The sequence below is a fragment of the Hipposideros armiger genome, unplaced genomic scaffold (genome assembly GCF_001890085.2).
Source record: "Hipposideros armiger isolate ML-2016 unplaced genomic scaffold, ASM189008v1 scaffold_218, whole genome shotgun sequence".
NCBI lineage: Eukaryota > Metazoa > Chordata > Mammalia > Chiroptera > Hipposideridae > Hipposideros > Hipposideros armiger.
Window position 1 is genome coordinate 155,670 of NW_017731568.1, and position 19,702 is coordinate 175,371.

The window sequence follows — 19,702 nt, forward strand, 5'->3', positions numbered from 1 at the left end:
CCACTTGGCTGGCCCAATATCGACCCTTTTTATACCTAAAAGCTTCACCAAATAACCAGGACATTCTATTATATAATGCTAATATAGTAATAAAAATCAGGAAATATTTATATAAAACTATGCAGTCCAGAGACAATATTCAAATTTGTCATTGTCCTTAATAGCATTTTTTTCCCCTGGTTCAGATTCCAGTCCAGGAGAACATACCAAATTTAGTTATCATGTTCCTGAGAGCCTGCAACAATTTCTCAGCTTTTCTTTTTCTTTCATAGCCTTGGCAGTTTTGAAGAGGACATACCACTTAATCTGGACAATGTCTCTCACTTTGCATTTGTGCCATGTTTCCTTATGTTTAGATTCAGGTTATGTGTTTTTAGCAGGACAACTAGAGAGGTGATGTTGTGTCCTTGTTTCATGGTGGGACTTCTCAGAAGTCCTTGGTGTTTTGTTTTCTGTTTTGCTGGTGATGTTGATTTAGATCAGCGGTTCTCAACCTTCCTAATGCCACGACACCTTAATACAGTTCCTCATGTTGTGGTGACCCCCAGCCATAAAATTATTTTCTTTGCTACTCTATAACTAATTTTGCTACTGTTATGAATTGTAATGTAAATATCTTTTTTTCCGATGGTCTTAGTCGACCCCTGTGAAAGGGTCGTTTGACCCCCGAAAGGGTCGCGACCCACAGGTTGAGAACTGCTGATAGATCATTTGATTATGTTTGTCTCTGCCAGGTTTCTCTTTTGTAAGGTCACTCTTTTTCCTTTTGTAATTAAGTAACTTGTGGGGCGATAATTTGAGACTATATAAATATGCTGTTCCTCATTAAATCTTCTTCGTATTCATTGATAATGCTTGCTTTAGATTAGAAATTTAATATATACCTTATCTGTCTCTACTGATTGCCAGCAATGATTTAGTGCTAATATTCAGTGAATGCTTACTATATATCAGTGACAGAGTAGTGATGTTTTTGAGAGAATGGTGGAGTATGTGTTGTAATTGTAGAATCCAGAGGGAGTGAGGGATCGCACACGCGCATATGTGTGTGTGTGTGTGCGTGTGTGTTTCCTAAATTACTGTGGGGTTTAGCAAAAAACAAACGAGGTGATGTCTGGGTTCATCCCCTTGGAGTTTTTGCATTCAGGGAACAGGTTACATATCCTAGCAGTCTTTTTGTAGAAATTATCAAGCAGATTCTAACATTTATTAGGAAATGCAAGGGATCTAGAATAGCCAAAGCAACCTCAAAAAGTGACTAAGTTGAAGGACATACACCAGCCAGTTTCAAGTCTTATTATAAAGCTGTAGTAATCAAGAAAGTGTGGTAAAGATGGGTTAATGACCCCCACACATACGGCCAATTGACTTTTCAGCCAAAGTGCTAAGGCATTTCATTCTGGAAAGCATGATCTTTTCAGAAAATGATGCTTGAACAAGTGGATAGCATCTGCAAAAAATTGAAATCTTGACCCTTACCATATACAAAAATTAACAGAAAGTAAATCATGGAGTGATGTATGGGCTACAATTGTAAAACTTCTAGAGGAAAAAGAAGAAAATCTTAGTGATCTTGAGCATGACAGAGATTTCTTAAAGAGGGCATCAAAAGGTTATAAAAACAAAAAAAGTCACTAAATTGCACTTCGTCAAAATTAAATTTTTGCTCTTCAAAGTATATTGTTTAGAAGAGAAAAATACAAGCCAGAAAGTTCTCTCAGATTTTGTTTATAAATATTTTTATTTGGCCTTCATTTTTGATGGATATTTTTAGTGCCTACAAGGACTCCTGGGTGATTATTTTCCAGAACGTTAAGAGATGTTCCATTGTCATCTGATGTGCATAATCCCTACTGAGAAGTTTGTCCTAATTCTCATTTTAGTTCCTTTGTATATAACATATCTTTTTATCTTCTGGCCTTTTAAAAGATTTTATCACTGGTTTTTAGCAATTTGACTTTGATATGCTTTGCTGTGTTTGGTGTGTGTGTCACGTGTAGATGTGGGCGTCCATCCCCGCTCAGGATTGTTTAGTTTCCTTTGACCTGTGGGTGTATAATTTTTGTCTGTGGGCTTATAGTTTTTGGCAAATTTGCAAAGTTTTTAGTTATCAGTACAAGGAGTTTTCAACTCTGGCTATTTGGAATGCAAATATCTGACCACCTTATGTGGTCTCTCGGAATTGTTCAGCTTTCACTTTTTCAGACGTTCTTTGCACAACCTTAGGGAGTATCACCCTATGCATGAGAGGTCTACTACTCAGCAGAGACTCATGGTGACCACTTTGTATATTTCTAGAGGTCTTTTTTGCTTGACTCCCTCCCTGCTCCTGAACTCAGCCTCCACATATTACATTTGCCTTTTCAAACACAGCTTTCCATTTCCTCAGCTCATACTGCTGGACCCTGAGTTTCCTCCTCTTAAGACTTGTGCCAGAAAATTGTGTCTGAGCCTACCTTGTTTTCATTTTCTGGGGATCACAGTCCTATGTTGTTTAGTCTTTGAGAACACCTTAATTAATATATTTTGTCCAGTTTTTATTGTCTACAATGGACGTGCACGTTTTGGTCCTTGTTAATATATCATGGCCTGGAGCATAAGCACTTACGTTTAGAGATACTTATCCATATTTTAGAATCTTAGTCTTATAAGCTACTTCAGGAGGGAAAAACACATAAAATATTTATTTTTAAATATAAGAAATCTTTATAAACTTGAAAAGTACTTTACCCATACATACAAGCATGATGTACTTGCCAAGTTCATATATGTTTATGATGAATAAACATATCTCAATGTTATTTAGCTGTTGTCAACAAAATAAAAAATTGTTAGGATACCAGACTAGGCAAACAATATTTACAATTTTTTAAACATGCTCTAATTAAAAGATTTTTATGATCATTGGAATGATCCAGTAGATTTGGTTGACTTGGCTAAGGGTGGGCCTTGTAATTTATTCTTAAAAAGCTTCTCTGGTGATTCTGTTGCACTGCTAGGTTTGGATACCATTGATGTAGTCTAAACATCCATTTTTTTACAAATAATCAATTAGATCCAGAGACTTGATGAGTTTACCAAGGATCTAGATAATTAGCTAGTTGTGTATAGACCTAATTCATTGGTCTTCTTTACCACTGTACCTGAAAATGTTACAACTTAGGTCATTATTTACATGAATTTCTTAACATTTTTTAGGACTCGTTTGTAAGATTTAGTTATAGGTAATCATTGGGTTGTCGGAAAAGTCATGACGTATTTTTTCTATGTTTTTTGTTGCAAAAATGCGTCATGACTTGTCCAAAAACCCAACTGTTGAATCAGAATACGTGTTAAACTATAGGCAACTGAATATTATGTTCAGGGTGTTTTAATTCTAAATTTGATTCATGTTCATATTTTAAAAATATTTATGAATATCTGGAATAGATATTATTTTGCACGTTGCATTGAATTAATTTTACACATTTAGGAAGATGAACCACAGGAAGATGCTAAAGAACTGCAGCAAGGTAAACCATATCACTGGAGAGACTGGTCAATCATCAGGGGCAGGGACTGCTTATATATATGGAGTGATGCAGCAGCCTTGGAATTATCTAATGGCAGTAATGGATGGTTCAGATTTATCTTGGATGGAAAACTTGCCACCATGTATTCAAGTGGTAGTCCTGAAGGTGGATCGGATAGTTCAGGTAATATTTTGTTTCTACTAAAATGTTTTACTAGTGTCTGTAATTTTGATAATTTGATTTTTTGCTACCATTGTCATAGAAATAGCACATCCTTGATGTTCATATGGCTGGCTTCTTTAATATCAACAGAAAAATTACTGTACCATGAAAGCATTTCATAAATGCCTTTTTATTATATGAGACAAGGAATAACACTCTTATTCTCTCCAGTCTTGTAGGTAAAGCTGCCTTTTGTCATGTAACAACGAATTGCACTTATGTGATGCTGTCTCAAGTTACAACTTTTTCCCAAAGCCTTATACTTCAAAAAATTGTGGCTGTAGTATTGCTTTTATGCCTGAAGCTAAATATATCAAACCAGTGAGAGTATACCAAAGAACAAAACCCTGTTAATTAAGTTTTTTTATAAGATTGATATTCCAATAAGTCGGTTTCTTTAAAAAAATAAAAAAGGAATATTTGAAAGGAGTGAGGTTTTAAAACAATCATTTTGTCTTTCTAGAGAGCAGAAGTGAATTCTTAGAGAAGTTACAAAGAGCTCGAGGCCAAGTAAAGCCATCTACTTCAAGTCAACCTATACTCTCAGCACCAGGACCCACTAAACTCACTGTAGGGAATTGGTCACTAACATGTTTGAAAGAAGGAGAAATTGCTATTCATAACTCAGATGGTCAGCAAGCAACAATATTGAAAGAAGATTTACCTGGTTTTGTATTTGAATCTAATAGAGGAACCAAACATTCATTTACTGCAGAAACTTCTCTGGGTAAGTATGTAGGTATATAAATTTAGCAGATAAAAATAAAGAGTATGTTAAATTGCAGTAAAAAAATGTCTTGTGAAATGTCCTTTTTTTTTAAGGTTCAGAATTTGTGACTGGCTGGACTGGCAAAAGAGGCAGAAAACTGAAATCTAAGTTAGAAAAAACAAAGCAAAAGGTATATTTGTGGGATTTGCTTTTATTTTTTTAAGTCTTTTATACTGACATGGTAAGGTTTCTAAGCATTTAGTAATTGAGCCTTATAACATAAGCTACCCTAATTTAAAATTGTTTTAGTTTTTTTTTTTTCCCTGTGCTGTGGTCATTATTTTCCACACTATATATACACTTACTTATAATTTTTATACAGTATACCCTTGAACAATATGGAGGTTGGGCTCCGACTCCTTGTGCAGTCAAAAATCCATGTATAACTTTTGATTCCCTAAAAATCAGTTGTCCTGTGATATCCATGGGGGATTGGTTCCAGGACCCAGTATGTTCAAGGCCCTTTATAATGTTGTAGAACAATGCATACAGTTGGCCCTTGGGATATGTAGATTGCTAACCGTGCATCGAAAATACTATTTTTGATTTGTGGTTGGCTGAATCCGTGGATAAGAAACTTGAGGATATGGAGGGCCAACTGCACGTTTATTGAAAAGAATCCACGTATAATCGATCCGTGCAGTTCAAAATTGTGTTGTTCAAGGGTCCACTGTACATATACTAAATAGCAACATTAAAACAGAAACAACATGGAAATGCAGACAATAAAATTTATTTGAAAATAATTTGACTTACTGTCACAAAAACTTTAAAATCATGCCTTATTGATAGCAATATTTTTAGTGATACAGTGGGATTGAAAATGCATCATTATATTTTCTAATCCTGATTTAATATTTTGTGATAAAGCAACTTGAATGCCTGGTTGTATATTCAGATTATTCTGGTTCTTAGTTTAATAGCCATCTTAGATGAAATCACTGTTTCAAAAAGATACAGGAGCAAATGTGTTTTTAACTCAATTTTCAAAATCCTAATACTAATTTTTAAATTATATCCATTTATTCTATCCAAGTATTTATTATTTAAAAAAATATGGCCAGTACATTTCCATCTTTATTATATCAGTTGTTCTTGGATTTTTTTCATTTTTAAAAGAGAAAAAAAAGTAATAGTTAGATTCAATATTTTCTGATGATAGATTATTTTAAATTTACCTATAACAATGATATTAAGTAGTTCTTTCATACAGTGTGTGAAGAATTTTTTTTTGGTGGTTGGGATAGGGCTGGTAGTTGTGCTTTGATGACTTTGGCCATGGAAATGGTTGTAACATGTTTTATTTGAAGTAGTTTTTTTTTTTAAACATTTTATTGGGGAATGGGGCAGGGGAACAGCACTAGGGAATTGGGGAAGGGGAACAGACAAGTTGCTGTCCTTTTGTTCTTCAGTCTAGTTGTGGAGGATGTTGCTTCACTGGCCCATGTTGGTATTATGATCATTGTGCTCTTTACAGGTGAGGCAGATCGGTCGCCGGCCTCTGGACGGCTGCTCACGGTGGCTCTTGGCAGCTCATGCTGGCTGATGGCCGCTCACGATAGCTCATGGCAGCCCATTGCAGCAGGGGCTGCAGCCTATGCCGTCGCCGGCAACTCACGGCAGCCCAGCTCCAGGTTGAGCCGTTGTTTCACCATCTTAGCTGTAGAGGGCAGTGTCACTGGCCCTTCATGTGGGATTGGAACCTGGGCCCTGCTGCTCAGAGCTGGTGTCCCAAGCCAGTTTTTAAGCAACGCGCCACTCGGCTGCCCCCCCCCCTTTTTTTTTAATATATAAAGATGCTCATGTCTTCATTTTCAGTTGTTCTTGTGCTGGGCCATACCAAAGGTATTTCTATTTGCTAGACCTTGGAAGGAACATAGCCTACTTGCTTGTGCATATTCTCTCTCTCTCTCTCTCTCTCTCTCTGCCTCTCTTTCTCTCTCTCTCTCTATGTATTTCTTATTACTTCTGTAGTTATACAGTCATGCTCTGTATAACAACATTTTGTTCAACAACAGATCACATATCCAATGGCAGTCCCATTAAGATTATAATGGAGCTGAAAGTTCCTATTGCCCAGTTTCGTAGCACAACACATTACTCATGTTTGTGGTGATACTTCATTGACAGTATGGTACACACAATTATGTACAGTACATAATACTTGATAATGATAATAAATGACTATATTACTGGTTTATGCTATTTACTATACTTTTTATCATTATTTTGGACATTCTCTTTTTACTTATAAAAAAAGGTTTGCTATAAAACAGTATGCCATGTTACACTGGCAGTAGTCTCATATATCTCATGTTTATCACATCTGTTGATTACATCATTTTCTCTTGTGCTTGATTTAATTTTGTGTTGTTTTCTATAGTAACACACTGTACAGGTTTGTAGCCTAGGAGTAATAGGCTATACCAGATCGCCTAGGTGTGTAGAAGGCTGTATCATGTAGGTTTGTGACAGTGCACTTTATGGTGTTTGCACAACGACGGAATTACCTAACAGCACATTTCTCAGAATGTATCCCTGTTGTTAAGTGGCACATGACCATATATATTATTTCATGATTGCTTCTGTTTTTTTTTTAAAAATAGTGTGAGGCCAGAGATTTCTTCTAATTCAGGATATCTTAAGGGCATTTGAGGAAGACATAATCTCAATTGAAGATAGCCATTAGATACTAAAAGGAATTTGAACTATGTACAGTCAATTTTTATTATTCACAGTAGTGATGTTCTTATAAAGTTGCCATTAATACTGGATTATCGCTCCTAGGGGAAATAAAGGGTTAGGTTTCTGTGAGGCTCTGGTCACATTATTGTTATCTGATCCGTACTGAACCTTGATTTATGTGTGTTTTTGTTTCAAGACACCATATGCAATAGGGATTGTTGACTCATTAGCATTAAACTTGTGGCGAACAGCACTATCATGGCTGAATGAAGCTTATTTAACTCATATATTTTCTCAGTAAAGCATATGTGCCTTCCTGCACTTGGGAACACTGGACTGCAATTCAGGACTGTGTTTGGGGGCCATTTAAAAAAGGGAAATCTAGGGTCAGCCAAGTGGCTCAGCTGGTTAAGAACTCGCTAGGGAGCGCCAGCTCTCAGCAGCAGGGCTGTGGTTCGGATCCCACATTGAGGGCCAGTGACGCTCGCCCTCTACAGCTAAGATGATGAATAACAGCTCGACCTGGAGCAGGGCTGCTGTGAGTCGCCGGTGACAGTGTAGGCTGCAGCGGGGCTGCAGTGGGCTGCCATGAGCTATGTGAGTGGCTGGCAGCCAGTGTGAGCGGCCGGTAGCCGGTGTGATCGGCTGACCAATGACCGGCAACCGATTACCTCACTGCAGCGGGGCTGCAGTGGGCTGCTGTGAGCTATGTGAGTGGCTGGCAGCCAGTGTGATCGGCTGACCAATGACCGGCAACCGATTACCTCACCCAGGAAGAGCAGTGATCATACCAACATGGGCCAGTGAAGCGACGTCCTCCACAGCTAAACTGAAGAACAAAAACAGCAATTTGTCTACTTGTCTGTTCCCCTTCCCTGATTCCCCAACGCTTTTCCCCTCCCCCCAAGTCCCCAATAAAATCTTTAAAAAAAAAAAGTGAAATCTACAAAAAGCACAAACCTGTGAAAAATGTGGCACAAAATAGGGTGTGAAAAGGACACTTGCTTAGGTGTAAGAGCTAAAACAGGAAGGTAGAGGGTCACCTTGATTGACCTCAGCTGGGAACATGGCACTAAGTTTTCACAGCACTCATTGTGCATGCATGCCCAGAAATTACTGAAAGTGCTGCAAGTATTGTTTTGGGTATTACAAATAAATTTTAGCGAGTGAATTTGCAAATAGGGAACTGTTAAATAATGATCTCGTGTCATTGTTTATAAAGCTACTATTCAGCTATCTCAGGAGTTTCTTGGAATACTTAATATGTAGTATTAACCAATGAATCTAGACTAACTCACAGGGAACCAAAATTTCACAATATAAAAGAAAAGTGAATCAAGAAGAATATCTCAGTCCTATATTTTCATTTTCTTAAAAAATGTAGTCATTGATTCAGTTTCTTGAAATTAGTAGTAACTCAGTGACCATGTGGCCTTTCTTTTGTGTATGAAAGCAGTGCATATCAAAATACACTAATTTTTAGTAAAAATAATTTAACTTAATTTTATTCTCAGGTTTTATTTATTAATGGTATTTTATAAAGGGATAGTTTCTTCAATGTTATCTAATATCCAGAACTTACTTATCTTAATTCTGAAAGGCATACCAAAATAGAATGGAAAGGCAATACTAATTCATTTAGGGAGCAAATATTTTTCTATTACATTGGGTTATACTAGGTTGGTTTGTGATTTAAATGAAATTGCGTAAAGTGTAAATTTACATTATTTAATCATATATTTTTAAATAGTGTTATGTACTAAATTTCATCAGACCCAAGGTTTGGATATGTATGGATTGTGCTCTCAAATAATTTAATTTAAATGAGAAGTAATTAGTTCCCAAGCTAACAATAGTCATTTCTTCTCATGATGAAATATGTAAATATATGAGTGTGATATAAATACTACTTCATGTGAATTATATAAATAGAAAAAAGGCGTACAACCTAAAGTATACCCAGAATGTTCAAAGGTTCAGCTTTGGTTGATGAAATTATAGGTGGCTTAATTTTCTTTTTTTTTTTTGCTTATTTACATTTTCTAAATGGTTCAACAACTTTTATATAAAATTTAGAAAAGCAAAGTTAATTTTTTACAGATTGTTAAATTTGGTTTAAATGAAATAAGCTCGTTTTTGGCATATGAATACAAAGTTTAAATAACCAAAATAAAATTTTGAGTTCTTCTTTTACCACTGCTAAAATCTACTAGAACACTTTTTCAACTTTTAGAACCCTTTGACATATATGAATAAAAGTAGTATCATTTTTTGGAAGTTGATAATGGCACAAACATTTTAATTCTAAAAGTTGCATATATACATGTAAAAGGAAAGATTTGGTAAAATTATGAATTGTAGTGAAAATTCACATTTTCTATTAATTTTGATAGGTACGAACTATGGCTCGAGATTTATATGATGACCACTTTAAAGCTGTTGAAAGCATGCCTCGTGGAGTAGTGGTAACACTCAGAAACATAGCAACTCAGTTAGAGTCATCTTGGGAACTTCATACAAATAGACAAGTATGTTAGCCTCTAGATTTTGTGACATGCATTAACCTTGGTTTAGTTTTTCCCCTTTAACCTTTATATCCTGGATATTGATTAGGTGTCAGCAAATTATCACCCACAAGCTAAATTTGGCTTGCCACCTATTTTTGTATGGCTTTGTGAGGTAGAATAGCTTTTATATATTTTTATTTTATTTTTCTAGATGAGAATTATATAACTCGTTTTTACATTTTTAAATGGTTGAAAACAAAAGTAAGAATATTTCATGATACATGAAAATTATATGAAAATGTGATGTCAGTGTCTAAATAGTTTTATTGCTCACAGCCATGTTTATTTATTTACATATTGTCTGTGACTGCTTTGGTGGCTACAATAGCAGAGTTGAGTAGGCATGAGAGAGACCACAAGGCCTGTAAAGGCTAAATATTTACTATCGGTCTTTTACAAAAATGTTTGCTGACCCTGCTAGAGATAATTTGCATTAGTAATTTGAATTTTTTATTCTTGTTTAGTATCTAATGTATTTTCATGGTAATTGATGTTTTTATAAATTAAGTATGTTAAGACCTATTTGTTTTTTTGATTGTCTTTATTATTTATTTTTTCTTTTAGTGTATTGAGAGTGAGAACACGTGGAGAGATTTAATGAAGACAGCTTTAGAAAATCTAATTGTACTTTTGAAGGATGAAAACACAATTTCACCATATGAAATGTGTAGTAGTGGCTTGGTCCAAGCACTTCTTACTGTTTTAAACAATGTAAGTTTATGATGTAGTACAGAACAAAGTATATAGTTTTAAAAATTGTTTATAGCTACACTTTTGGCATAGTGGTATTTACTTTGTCAAGAAATATTAATAGTTGATTAATAAATATTATTTATAATTTCTCCAGCCTTTCCTTCAAGTTGTATTACTAATTTGAGCCAATTGAATTAAATAATTGCGTGTACTTATTTAGATTTTTGAGTTACCTGATTATAATTTGTTCAAGATTTTGTTCAACAAAACACTTAACTTTAGCCTAAGATTTAACATTATTCACTGCTCTGATTTCCTTATTAAAAAATGGAGTTAGTCAATAGACCCTCTTAATACCTAAATTATTTGCACAAAATTAATTTATGAGCAGTGACAGTTTAGGAAGTTTATGTGAATATTTGACAAGTATTTGCTAAGAAGCTTATATTTCTCTTCAGTTTCTTCTACCTTTAATATCTTTTTATTGTGATAAAATTTTGCTTTATTTTAATGAAACATCATTTATACTTACTGTAACAAATTCTAGCAAAAGTATAAAAAATATAAAAAGTGAAAGTTTTCTCATTTCACTTGGCCATTTTTATTTCTTGATCTTAATCATTGTATGTGGTAATATACTCTAAAGATTCACTTTAACTTCAGTCTCATGTTTTCTTTATTAATTTTATCATTTTCATTTATTCCCATTAATTATATATTGATATGTCACATTATATCACTTAGTAATAGCTATGAAATCATTGTTTTTATAAAGCAGTTATTTTTTTTCTACTTAATGAAATAGTACTGTTAAAGTATTCATTCATAAATAATCTGAAAGACCTTGCATACTACAAATTGGGACAAATAGGGACAAATTGATTTAACAATGTAATTACTAGGGCCGGCTGAGTGACTCAGTTGGTTAAGAGCGAGCTCTGAGCAACAGAGTCACCAGTTCGATTCCCAGCCTGGGCTGAGCTGCCGCTGAGCTGCCAACAGGTGACAGGATGGCTTAGCTAAGAAAAACATAAAAATAAATAAAATAAAGTTACACTCCTTAACAATGTAATTGCTACTTCATTATAACATTGAAGAAGGAAGAAAAATGTGTTTATGTTCTACTAGTCATAAAATAAAAAGAATTTTAATGGAAAGAAAATAATGACTTCAGTTAGATTGTATTGATTTTTTTGAAAATATTAATATTCATCTTTGCAGCATGTATTTTTGATAACTTTAGAAACAGCCTTAAGACTTTTTCTTTTGTACTTTTTGTTTTCTTTAGAGCATGGATTTAGATATGAAACAAGATTGTAGTCAACTGGTAGAAAGAATAAATGTTTTTAAAACAGCCTTTAGTGAAAATGAAGATGATGAAAGGTAAATGCCCACATTTCTTATAATTTGGTATTTGCAGTGTTTGCAAGTTGGTATACTTACTTTAAAATAGAATCTAATGTAATGTTTATACAGAAAATAGGAACTTTATATTTAAAAAAATAGCTTATGGGGCCGGCCAAGTGGCGCGATGGTTAAGAACTGGCTTGGGACGCCAGAGGGTCCTGGTTCGGATCCCACATATGAGGGCCAGTGACACTGTCCTCCACAGCTAAGATGCTGAACAACAGCTCAACCTGGAGCTGGGCTGCCGTGAGTCGTCGGCCACAGCGTAGGCTGCAGCCCCTGTGGCAGTGGGTTGCCATGGGCTACCGTGTGTAGCCAGCAGCCAGCGTGAGCGGCCAGCAGCCGCAGTGAGCGGCCGTCCAGAAGCCGGCGACTGATCTGCCTCGCCCGGGAAGAGTGCAATGATGGTGCCAACTTGGGCCAGTGAAGCAACATCCTCCACAATTAGACTGAAGAACAAAAGGATAGCAACTTGTCTGTTCCCCTTCCCCCAATTCCCCAATAAAAATCTTCAAAAAAAAAAATAGCTTATGTTATAAATTCATAATAAGAAAGATTTTCTAAGCATATTTTAATCTAATGGAATAAAGGAGAAATTACATGTCTGTTATGAATGCAGCTGACCACTTAGTTTAAATTAGATGCCCCTTTAAGATACAACTGGAAATTTGAATACAGATTAAATATTTGATGATGTTAGGTAATAATTGTATATACTTATTTAGGTGTGATAATATGATTTTTGGATTTTTAAGAATTCTTCTGCAGAAATATATACTCAAAATATTTTTAGATAAAATGAGATGTTCTGAATTTTTGTCAAAATATATTGGAGAGATATAGGTAGAGACATAGGCAGAAATCATTTGGTTATTAGTAGATAATAGTTGCAGCTAGGTCATGGATGGATGACAGTTGGGTTGATGAGGGTTCATTTTACTATTTTATTTGCTTTTGAATATGATTGAATTTTTAAAACAATTGAAATTCAATTAATTTTAAATGGCATTTTAAACGAGTGTGTATTATTGATGTAATAATTTAAACATTACTGTAATAAAAATTTTAGCTCTCTGCAAATTATTTTACTGCTAATAAACACCTCAACAAAAACATCTTTTTACATAAATTCCTTTAAGTGGTATTACTGAGTTAAAAGTTATACATGATTTTTAACTTGATACAAATTGTCAAATTATATAAAAGAATATATAAAGCAATGAAGTTTTGAAAATGACAGTACTTGTTGGGAAAGCAACACTGGTATAATGTTTCTGGAAAATAAGTCAAATATTACATAATAAAATTGTTTAAACTTTAAATAGTAAATTACACATCTACTTTGAATGCAGTAGATAAAAGTTTTATAAGAAAAATGGAATAATTTGATTTTAAGTGAAGGAAATTGAATTGAGAGTATCTTTGATTACTCAGATGTAATGTGATAATTAAACTTCTCTTTGCACTTATAAGGAAAGTAGGGTTCTATATGAGATTGGTTATTGCAGCTTCTGTATGAACTTTTGCATGAAATTATATAAAAACTGTTAACAATTTTTTCTTAACAGTCGACCAGCAGTTGCATTAATTCGGAAGTTAATAGCTGTACTGGAATCTATTGAACGTCTACCTCTCCATTTGTATGATACACCAGGATCCACATACAACCTCCAGGTAACCATGAAAAATGCACTCACTATTATTGTTGAATACATTTAGGAATAGTCTTATGCTTTTCTTTAAAAAAGACAAAAAAACAAAAAGCTTTGCTTTCATATCGTATTAAATAATGATTCTGTTTAATTATTAAAAACTTTAGCCCTAATGCCATTTGATTGTTCTTTTTTAGTGACTCTTGAATGGCATTTCAGTTCTGTTTTGTTTAATCAATCACTAGATTTTCAATAAAATATGTATTATAAGAATCATATTTGGTAAGTTATAAGTGGAAAAAGACTTCATCAGTGGAAAAGCAGAAAAAAGAATTCTTTTGTTCTAGAATTATGAGTTAAGTCCCTTTGTCTCTGTGTGTCAACATATGAGAAAATGTGAAAATATATTAAACATAGTTTTATTCTTGCTTTCGGTATGTTTGTTATTGGTTAGAGCCAGATTGCCTTCCTTAGTTATTCCTATTGATCTTTTCAAATATCTCTCATAATCATATGCATTTATAAAAAGCCTGTTTCTTCCTAAATGTTATTTGGTTCACATTCTCATTCATTCATTCATTTATTCTTTTGTTAGCAGCTGTGATCCAAATACGAACAAACGAAACAAAAATCCTACTGTTAATATTTTCATCACTTCTTCTGTGGGTTGCTTTAATGTTTCCCAGCAGATCCTTTGGCTTTGATTCTTGCCTTTGTGCCACCTATCCTGCATTCCATTGCATGGAATGATTTTTTTTTAAATGTAGCCTTTAAAAAGTGACTAAGAATCTAGATTTGCCCAAACAGTGCCTACTCTAGGTAAAAACCTTGCCATACCCCCAAGAACCCAACAGTGTTACTTAAAGCCATTAGACTCCCGACTAGAGAGCTTGTGTAGGAAGTTGCAGTGTAGTTAGTGCACCTGACATCCTATATATTATTAAACAAGAGGTAGAGGTCTACTTTCTTTAATTTCAGGCAGAATAATATACAGGAGTCAGGGGTATTTTGGTCCAGCCTTTTTAAGGTTTTATTCTTGATAAGTCAGTGAAGTAGAGCTAAGTCTCAAAGACTGGAAATTCCCTTGGTTATACAGTCCTAGGAGCACCAACCTTTTCTATTATGAATTTCTCATTTCAGGAGACAGCATGATAAAAGGAAGGCTAGGATTGTGCCCTCTGGTAATTTTGCAGTCTGATATGCTATGCAAATGCACATATAAATATTTAATTACCTGTCTATAGGAATTTGTTAAGATTTATACAGAAATGAAGCTAGCCTCCTACTTGTTGCTTACTAAAATGGATTGGGAGCTATGATGTATTTTTAAAAGTTTATTAGCCATAGATTATTTAATATATTCTAGCTTTAAAGGAACAAGCTAATTAGGTACTTTTCATAACCTATGGAAAATTAACAAGTTATAAATTAGAGATGTAATACTTGTGTTAAAGTGTTTTATAATAATTTTATTTACACCATGCTTGTTTGAATTTGTTTAGAAATTTTAAGTATTTAACTTTGTTTCTTTCTTGAAAGCCAATATCACTTATTCAGTAGACCTTTTTTTCATTTAAAAAATCATTTAATGGAAAACAGACACTGACCCTTTCTTTATAAATCTGAATTTATGGTTATCTTTATAAATCTGAATAGCTGTGTTCATGTAACATGTCTAATTTTTACAATTCTAAGAAAAATGCAAGGTATTTTCTGAAGCATTTTGATTATTTCTGGGTAGATACTTACAAGAAGATTAAGATTTCGGTTGGAACGTGCACCTGGGGAAACTGCATTGATAGACAGGACTGGCAGGATGTTGAAGATGGAACCCTTAGCTACAGTTGAATCTTTGGAACAGTATCTCTTAAAAATGGTGAGCTCTTGCAAGTGCATGGTGAAATAAGCATTTGCTGTTGTGGTTTAGCTCTTTAGAAAAATAATTTGGGAAGCATCCATCCAGAGTTATGGCAATATAGTTTGACCTAGTAATTCCATTTTCAGGAATCTATTCTAAGAAAATAATTTTTATACACTATAAATGGTTTCTTCATAAAGATGTTTATTATAGTTATTTGTGATACTAAAATAGTGACCAAAACCTTAATGCCAGTCAATAAAGGAATATCAAATTGATAATTATTTCCATTAGTTTGAATACTATTACATAGGTATTAAAATGTATAAAGAGTGATAAGAGAAAAATGTATGATGAAGATCTCATTTTAGTCTGATCTCATTTTAGTCTATCTGTTAAAATAATCGACTAAAGAAATACTCTGTTATTAATAGGGGGGTACATTGGTTGTGGAAATTTCTATTTTTCTGTTTTGTTTTTTCCCAAATATTCTTTAATGAATATTTGTTATACTAAATTCACATTAAAGGGACAGAAAAAAGTAGGCAGTGTGTTTTAAAATAGCATTATTAAGGTGTCTTTTCTATTTTCTTTGGTTTAGGTAGCAAAGCAGTGGTATGATTTTGACCGATCTTCATTTGTTTTTGTTCGGAAATTAAGAGAAGGCCAAAATTTTATATTTCGGCACCAGCATGATTTTGATGAAAATGGAATCATTTACTGGATTGGGACAAATGCCAAGTAAGTCATTTTATTTTATGTAGCTTTAAAATGTTCACCTGGAAAAAGAATTCTAGGTAGTAGAATAAAATTTGAGTATCCTGTAGTTTAAGAATGTTATAGGTTAAATTTAAGACTATTGAAATTAATTTTTATGAAGAGATCTAAATTAATTTTAGAATTTTTAAAATTTGTATAGTTTTATGTGGAAAAACGCAGTTATTTTAGTAGTGTTAACTGCTAATATTTTCTTTATTTTTGTGTAGAACTGCATATGAATGGGTAAATCCAGCTGCTTATGGACTTGTAGTAGTAACATCATCAGAAGGAAGAAATCTACCTTATGGCCGCTTAGAAGACATATTAAGTCGTGATAATTCAGCTTTAAATTGTCATAGCAATGATGATAAGAATGCCTGGTTTGCCATAGATCTTGGTCTTTGGGTGATACCATCAGCATATACACTTCGTCATGCTCGTGGTTATGGAAGGTCTGCACTAAGAAATTGGGTTTTCCAGGTATCCAAAGATGGACAGAACTGGACTTCTTTGTATACCCATGTTGATGACTGCAGTCTCAATGAACCAGGGTTAGTGGAGGAGTCTTTGTGAATTAGAAAACTCAGTCAAGAGCTTTGTTTATTTGTATAGTTGTATACCCTTAGAGCTCTCTTCATCAGATACTGAAGCAAGATTTACTTGGTAAAAACATCACTTGGTAATACAATTTAAGTATTAAAACTTGAAATATTGACTTGACCAAAATTTTCCCCAAAGCTTTAAACATTAGTAGAAAGCTGAGCATATTTATTTAAAAAGAAATTGATATATAGCGATATGTGTATATATATATAACACACTAATAAAAACAAAAAAAATGAAATTAGCTTTTTACTCTCCTATATTCACATAATACATGTGAATGTTCAACAAATTAACAGTGATTTTTTGCTGGTTATTGAATTATGGCTGACTTAAATTTCTATTATTTTTATGTATTTATTTTCCTACATTATATGTATTGATTATATATGATTTTTTTAAGGATGGAAGGTCAGTATTATATTTCTAAAAATTTTAGTTCTATTAAGTTTTAATTGTACATTGTGGCATATTTTGAGGGGTAAAAGTGGGGAGTTAAATTACTTTCTGCATTTGATGTATGGAAGGAGCTTCTTAACATTAGAATTAATAGGTAACATTTTCAAGCTTTAAAGTTAGTATTTAAATATATCACTTAACGGAATTTATTTAAAAAAACTTTTTCATCATAAAAGCATATTTGTTATTCATAAAATTTCTTGACTTATTTCTTTGGATTTTATTAATCCTAAGTCATTTAATGTTATCAGGCAAATTAATAGTATACATTTAAACATTTCATATGTAACTTATTTTCTTGACTGTTTTTCTCCCTTTGATTTCTTGATTCTTGTGTAACAAACTGTTGACTGAATATGAAAGTTAGTTTATTTTTCCTATAGTTTTCTGTTATGTAAAAAATCTTCCCCACCTTAAACATCTTTTTCATCTGTTTTAAAACATTACACAATTTTTTCCTTAACACATTTACAGATCAACAGCAACCTGGCCTCTTGATCCACCAAAGGATGAGAAACAAGGGTGGCGACATGTGAGAATTAAACAGATGGGAAAGAATGCCAGTGGACAAACTCACTACCTCTCACTGTCTGGATTTGAACTTTATGGGACTGTAAATGGAGTATGTGAAGATCAGCTAGGTAAAGAGATGATAGTAGGTTTTTCTAACTTAAACAATTACATTTATCAAAAGTGATTTTGTTTCTATTTCTAATTTTTACCATACAGGAAAAGCAGCTAAGGAAGCAGAAGCTAATCTTAGAAGACAGAGACGTCTAGTACGCTCCCAGGTTCTGAAATACATGGTTCCAGGGGCTCGTGTCATCAGAGGCCTTGATTGGAAATGGCGAGATCAGGATGGCAGCCCACAGGGAGAGGGCACAGTCACAGGAGAACTGCATAATGGTGAGTAGGTGTTTAGCATTTGTAGTATAGAAATCAAGTACTTAAATAACAAAATATTTTTCTTTGTGTTATTTTGGCATAATTTCTAAATTGTATCAATGTCTCAGCACTATGTAGAAGAACGGATCTACTGATTCCACATTAAAAATGGAAAAAATCATTTATTTAGAAATAAGGGGAAAATTTAAATTCCTAGATTTTTGACTCAAAACTTATTGCTAATATTTTGAAGTGATTAGTAAGCTAGTATAAGTTGAATTACCCTCAAGACACATTTTCTGCTGTTTTCTTTTTTTAAGTTTATTATTCATAAGTTTCCATTGATTTTCATCTTAATTTCTTATGTATCATCTTGTTAACCTCACAGGACTCAGGCAATAATTTTTTACTCTTAAGTCACGTAGAACAAAACGCATTAACATTTTTACTGTTTTTTCAATAAAGTGTAGAACAAGAATTGTAGCCTCTTCATTTTTTTAGATTATAAGCTATTTCTAAGTAGTCAGTGTTTGTCAGACTACCAGCTTTTTTCTTTGGGATTTTAAACTTTTGTGTTTTGTAATGGTTATTGTTGTTTAAGTTAATTTTTAACCTTTGTTGCTATAGATTTTGGGAAGTCTGTACGCACTTAATCAATTGCTATTAGCTCCCAGAAGCAACTATTACGACTAATTTTTTCCTGATAACTTAAAAGCCTGATTTATTGGCGGATAATTTGCCTAACCAGTAATGTGTTCTTAGGAATTTCAACTAGCATTAAAAACAAAAAGAAGAGGAAAATGTTCTTATTCTCAATTTACACCAAATATTTAAAGAGCTATAATGAAAGTGCTTAGGAGAATAACATTTAATATCTTAATATATTTATGTTCTGTGTGATAAAGCCATTAATTTACTTAAATAAACTCTTTGATTTTATTGCTTTTAAGATTCTGTTCCTTGAATTACCTTTACTACCAAATGCATTTCTCTATAATCGTACCCTAATTGTAAATCATTGTCACGATAGCAGGTTTGCAGTGAGTGAGCATGTATCTAACTGCCAAAATTTATAAAAACCAGTAATAGCTGAGATAATAATAGTACTATTCAACTCAGAAATTTCAAATGTTTCGGTTTTTTAGAAATCTCAATGATAGCTAAGATCCTGTTTCTCCTAAATTATGTGTTTTGGCTTTTAAGTGTGTGGCCTAGTTAGGGATGTGTGAATGGAGTTTGCTTTTCTCAGGCTGGAATCAACTAAAGCAACTATATAGGAAAATTGGGATCTTATTTTCAGAATTTAGTATTGAAGAAAGACTTATTTTTGCTGATCTGGCAAATGTAGAGATTCAGAGTTTTGGCTCATCAAGATGGCCATTGCTGTTAAGTCATACCATAAAACCTTTATGTCAGGGAGTGTTCTTAGCTTTGAAATACTTAAGCCAACCATTTCTTTTTTTTTTCAGCTGAGCCATCCTGCCACCTGTTGGCAGCTCAGCAGCAGCTCAGCTCGGGCATGGAATTGAACCGCTGTTGTTCAGAGCTTGAACTCTTGAGCGAGCTCTTACCCAACTGAGCCGCTTGGCCAGCCCTAGCCAAGCATTTCTTTCTTTTTTTTTTTTTTTTTT

The 19,702-nt window shown here is 33.6% G+C and overlaps 1 protein-coding gene across 1 annotated transcript in view; it reads left to right on the top strand.

Annotated features, from left to right (window-relative positions):
* HECTD1 (HECT domain E3 ubiquitin protein ligase 1) overlaps positions 1-19,702 on the top strand; it is a 106,147-nt gene that overhangs the window by 48,238 nt on the left and 38,207 nt on the right. Inside the window, exons 13-24 of the mRNA XM_019654271.1 lie at positions 3,473-3,695; positions 4,198-4,461; positions 4,557-4,633; positions 9,582-9,716; positions 10,320-10,466; positions 11,737-11,831; positions 13,424-13,529; positions 15,249-15,383; positions 15,967-16,106; positions 16,352-16,675; positions 17,661-17,827; positions 17,916-18,092. Of these exons, the coding sequence (XP_019509816.1) occupies positions 3,473-3,695; positions 4,198-4,461; positions 4,557-4,633; positions 9,582-9,716; positions 10,320-10,466; positions 11,737-11,831; positions 13,424-13,529; positions 15,249-15,383; positions 15,967-16,106; positions 16,352-16,675; positions 17,661-17,827; positions 17,916-18,092 (1,990 nt within the window). The remainder of the gene's footprint in view (positions 1-3,472; positions 3,696-4,197; positions 4,462-4,556; positions 4,634-9,581; positions 9,717-10,319; positions 10,467-11,736; positions 11,832-13,423; positions 13,530-15,248; positions 15,384-15,966; positions 16,107-16,351; positions 16,676-17,660; positions 17,828-17,915; positions 18,093-19,702) is intronic.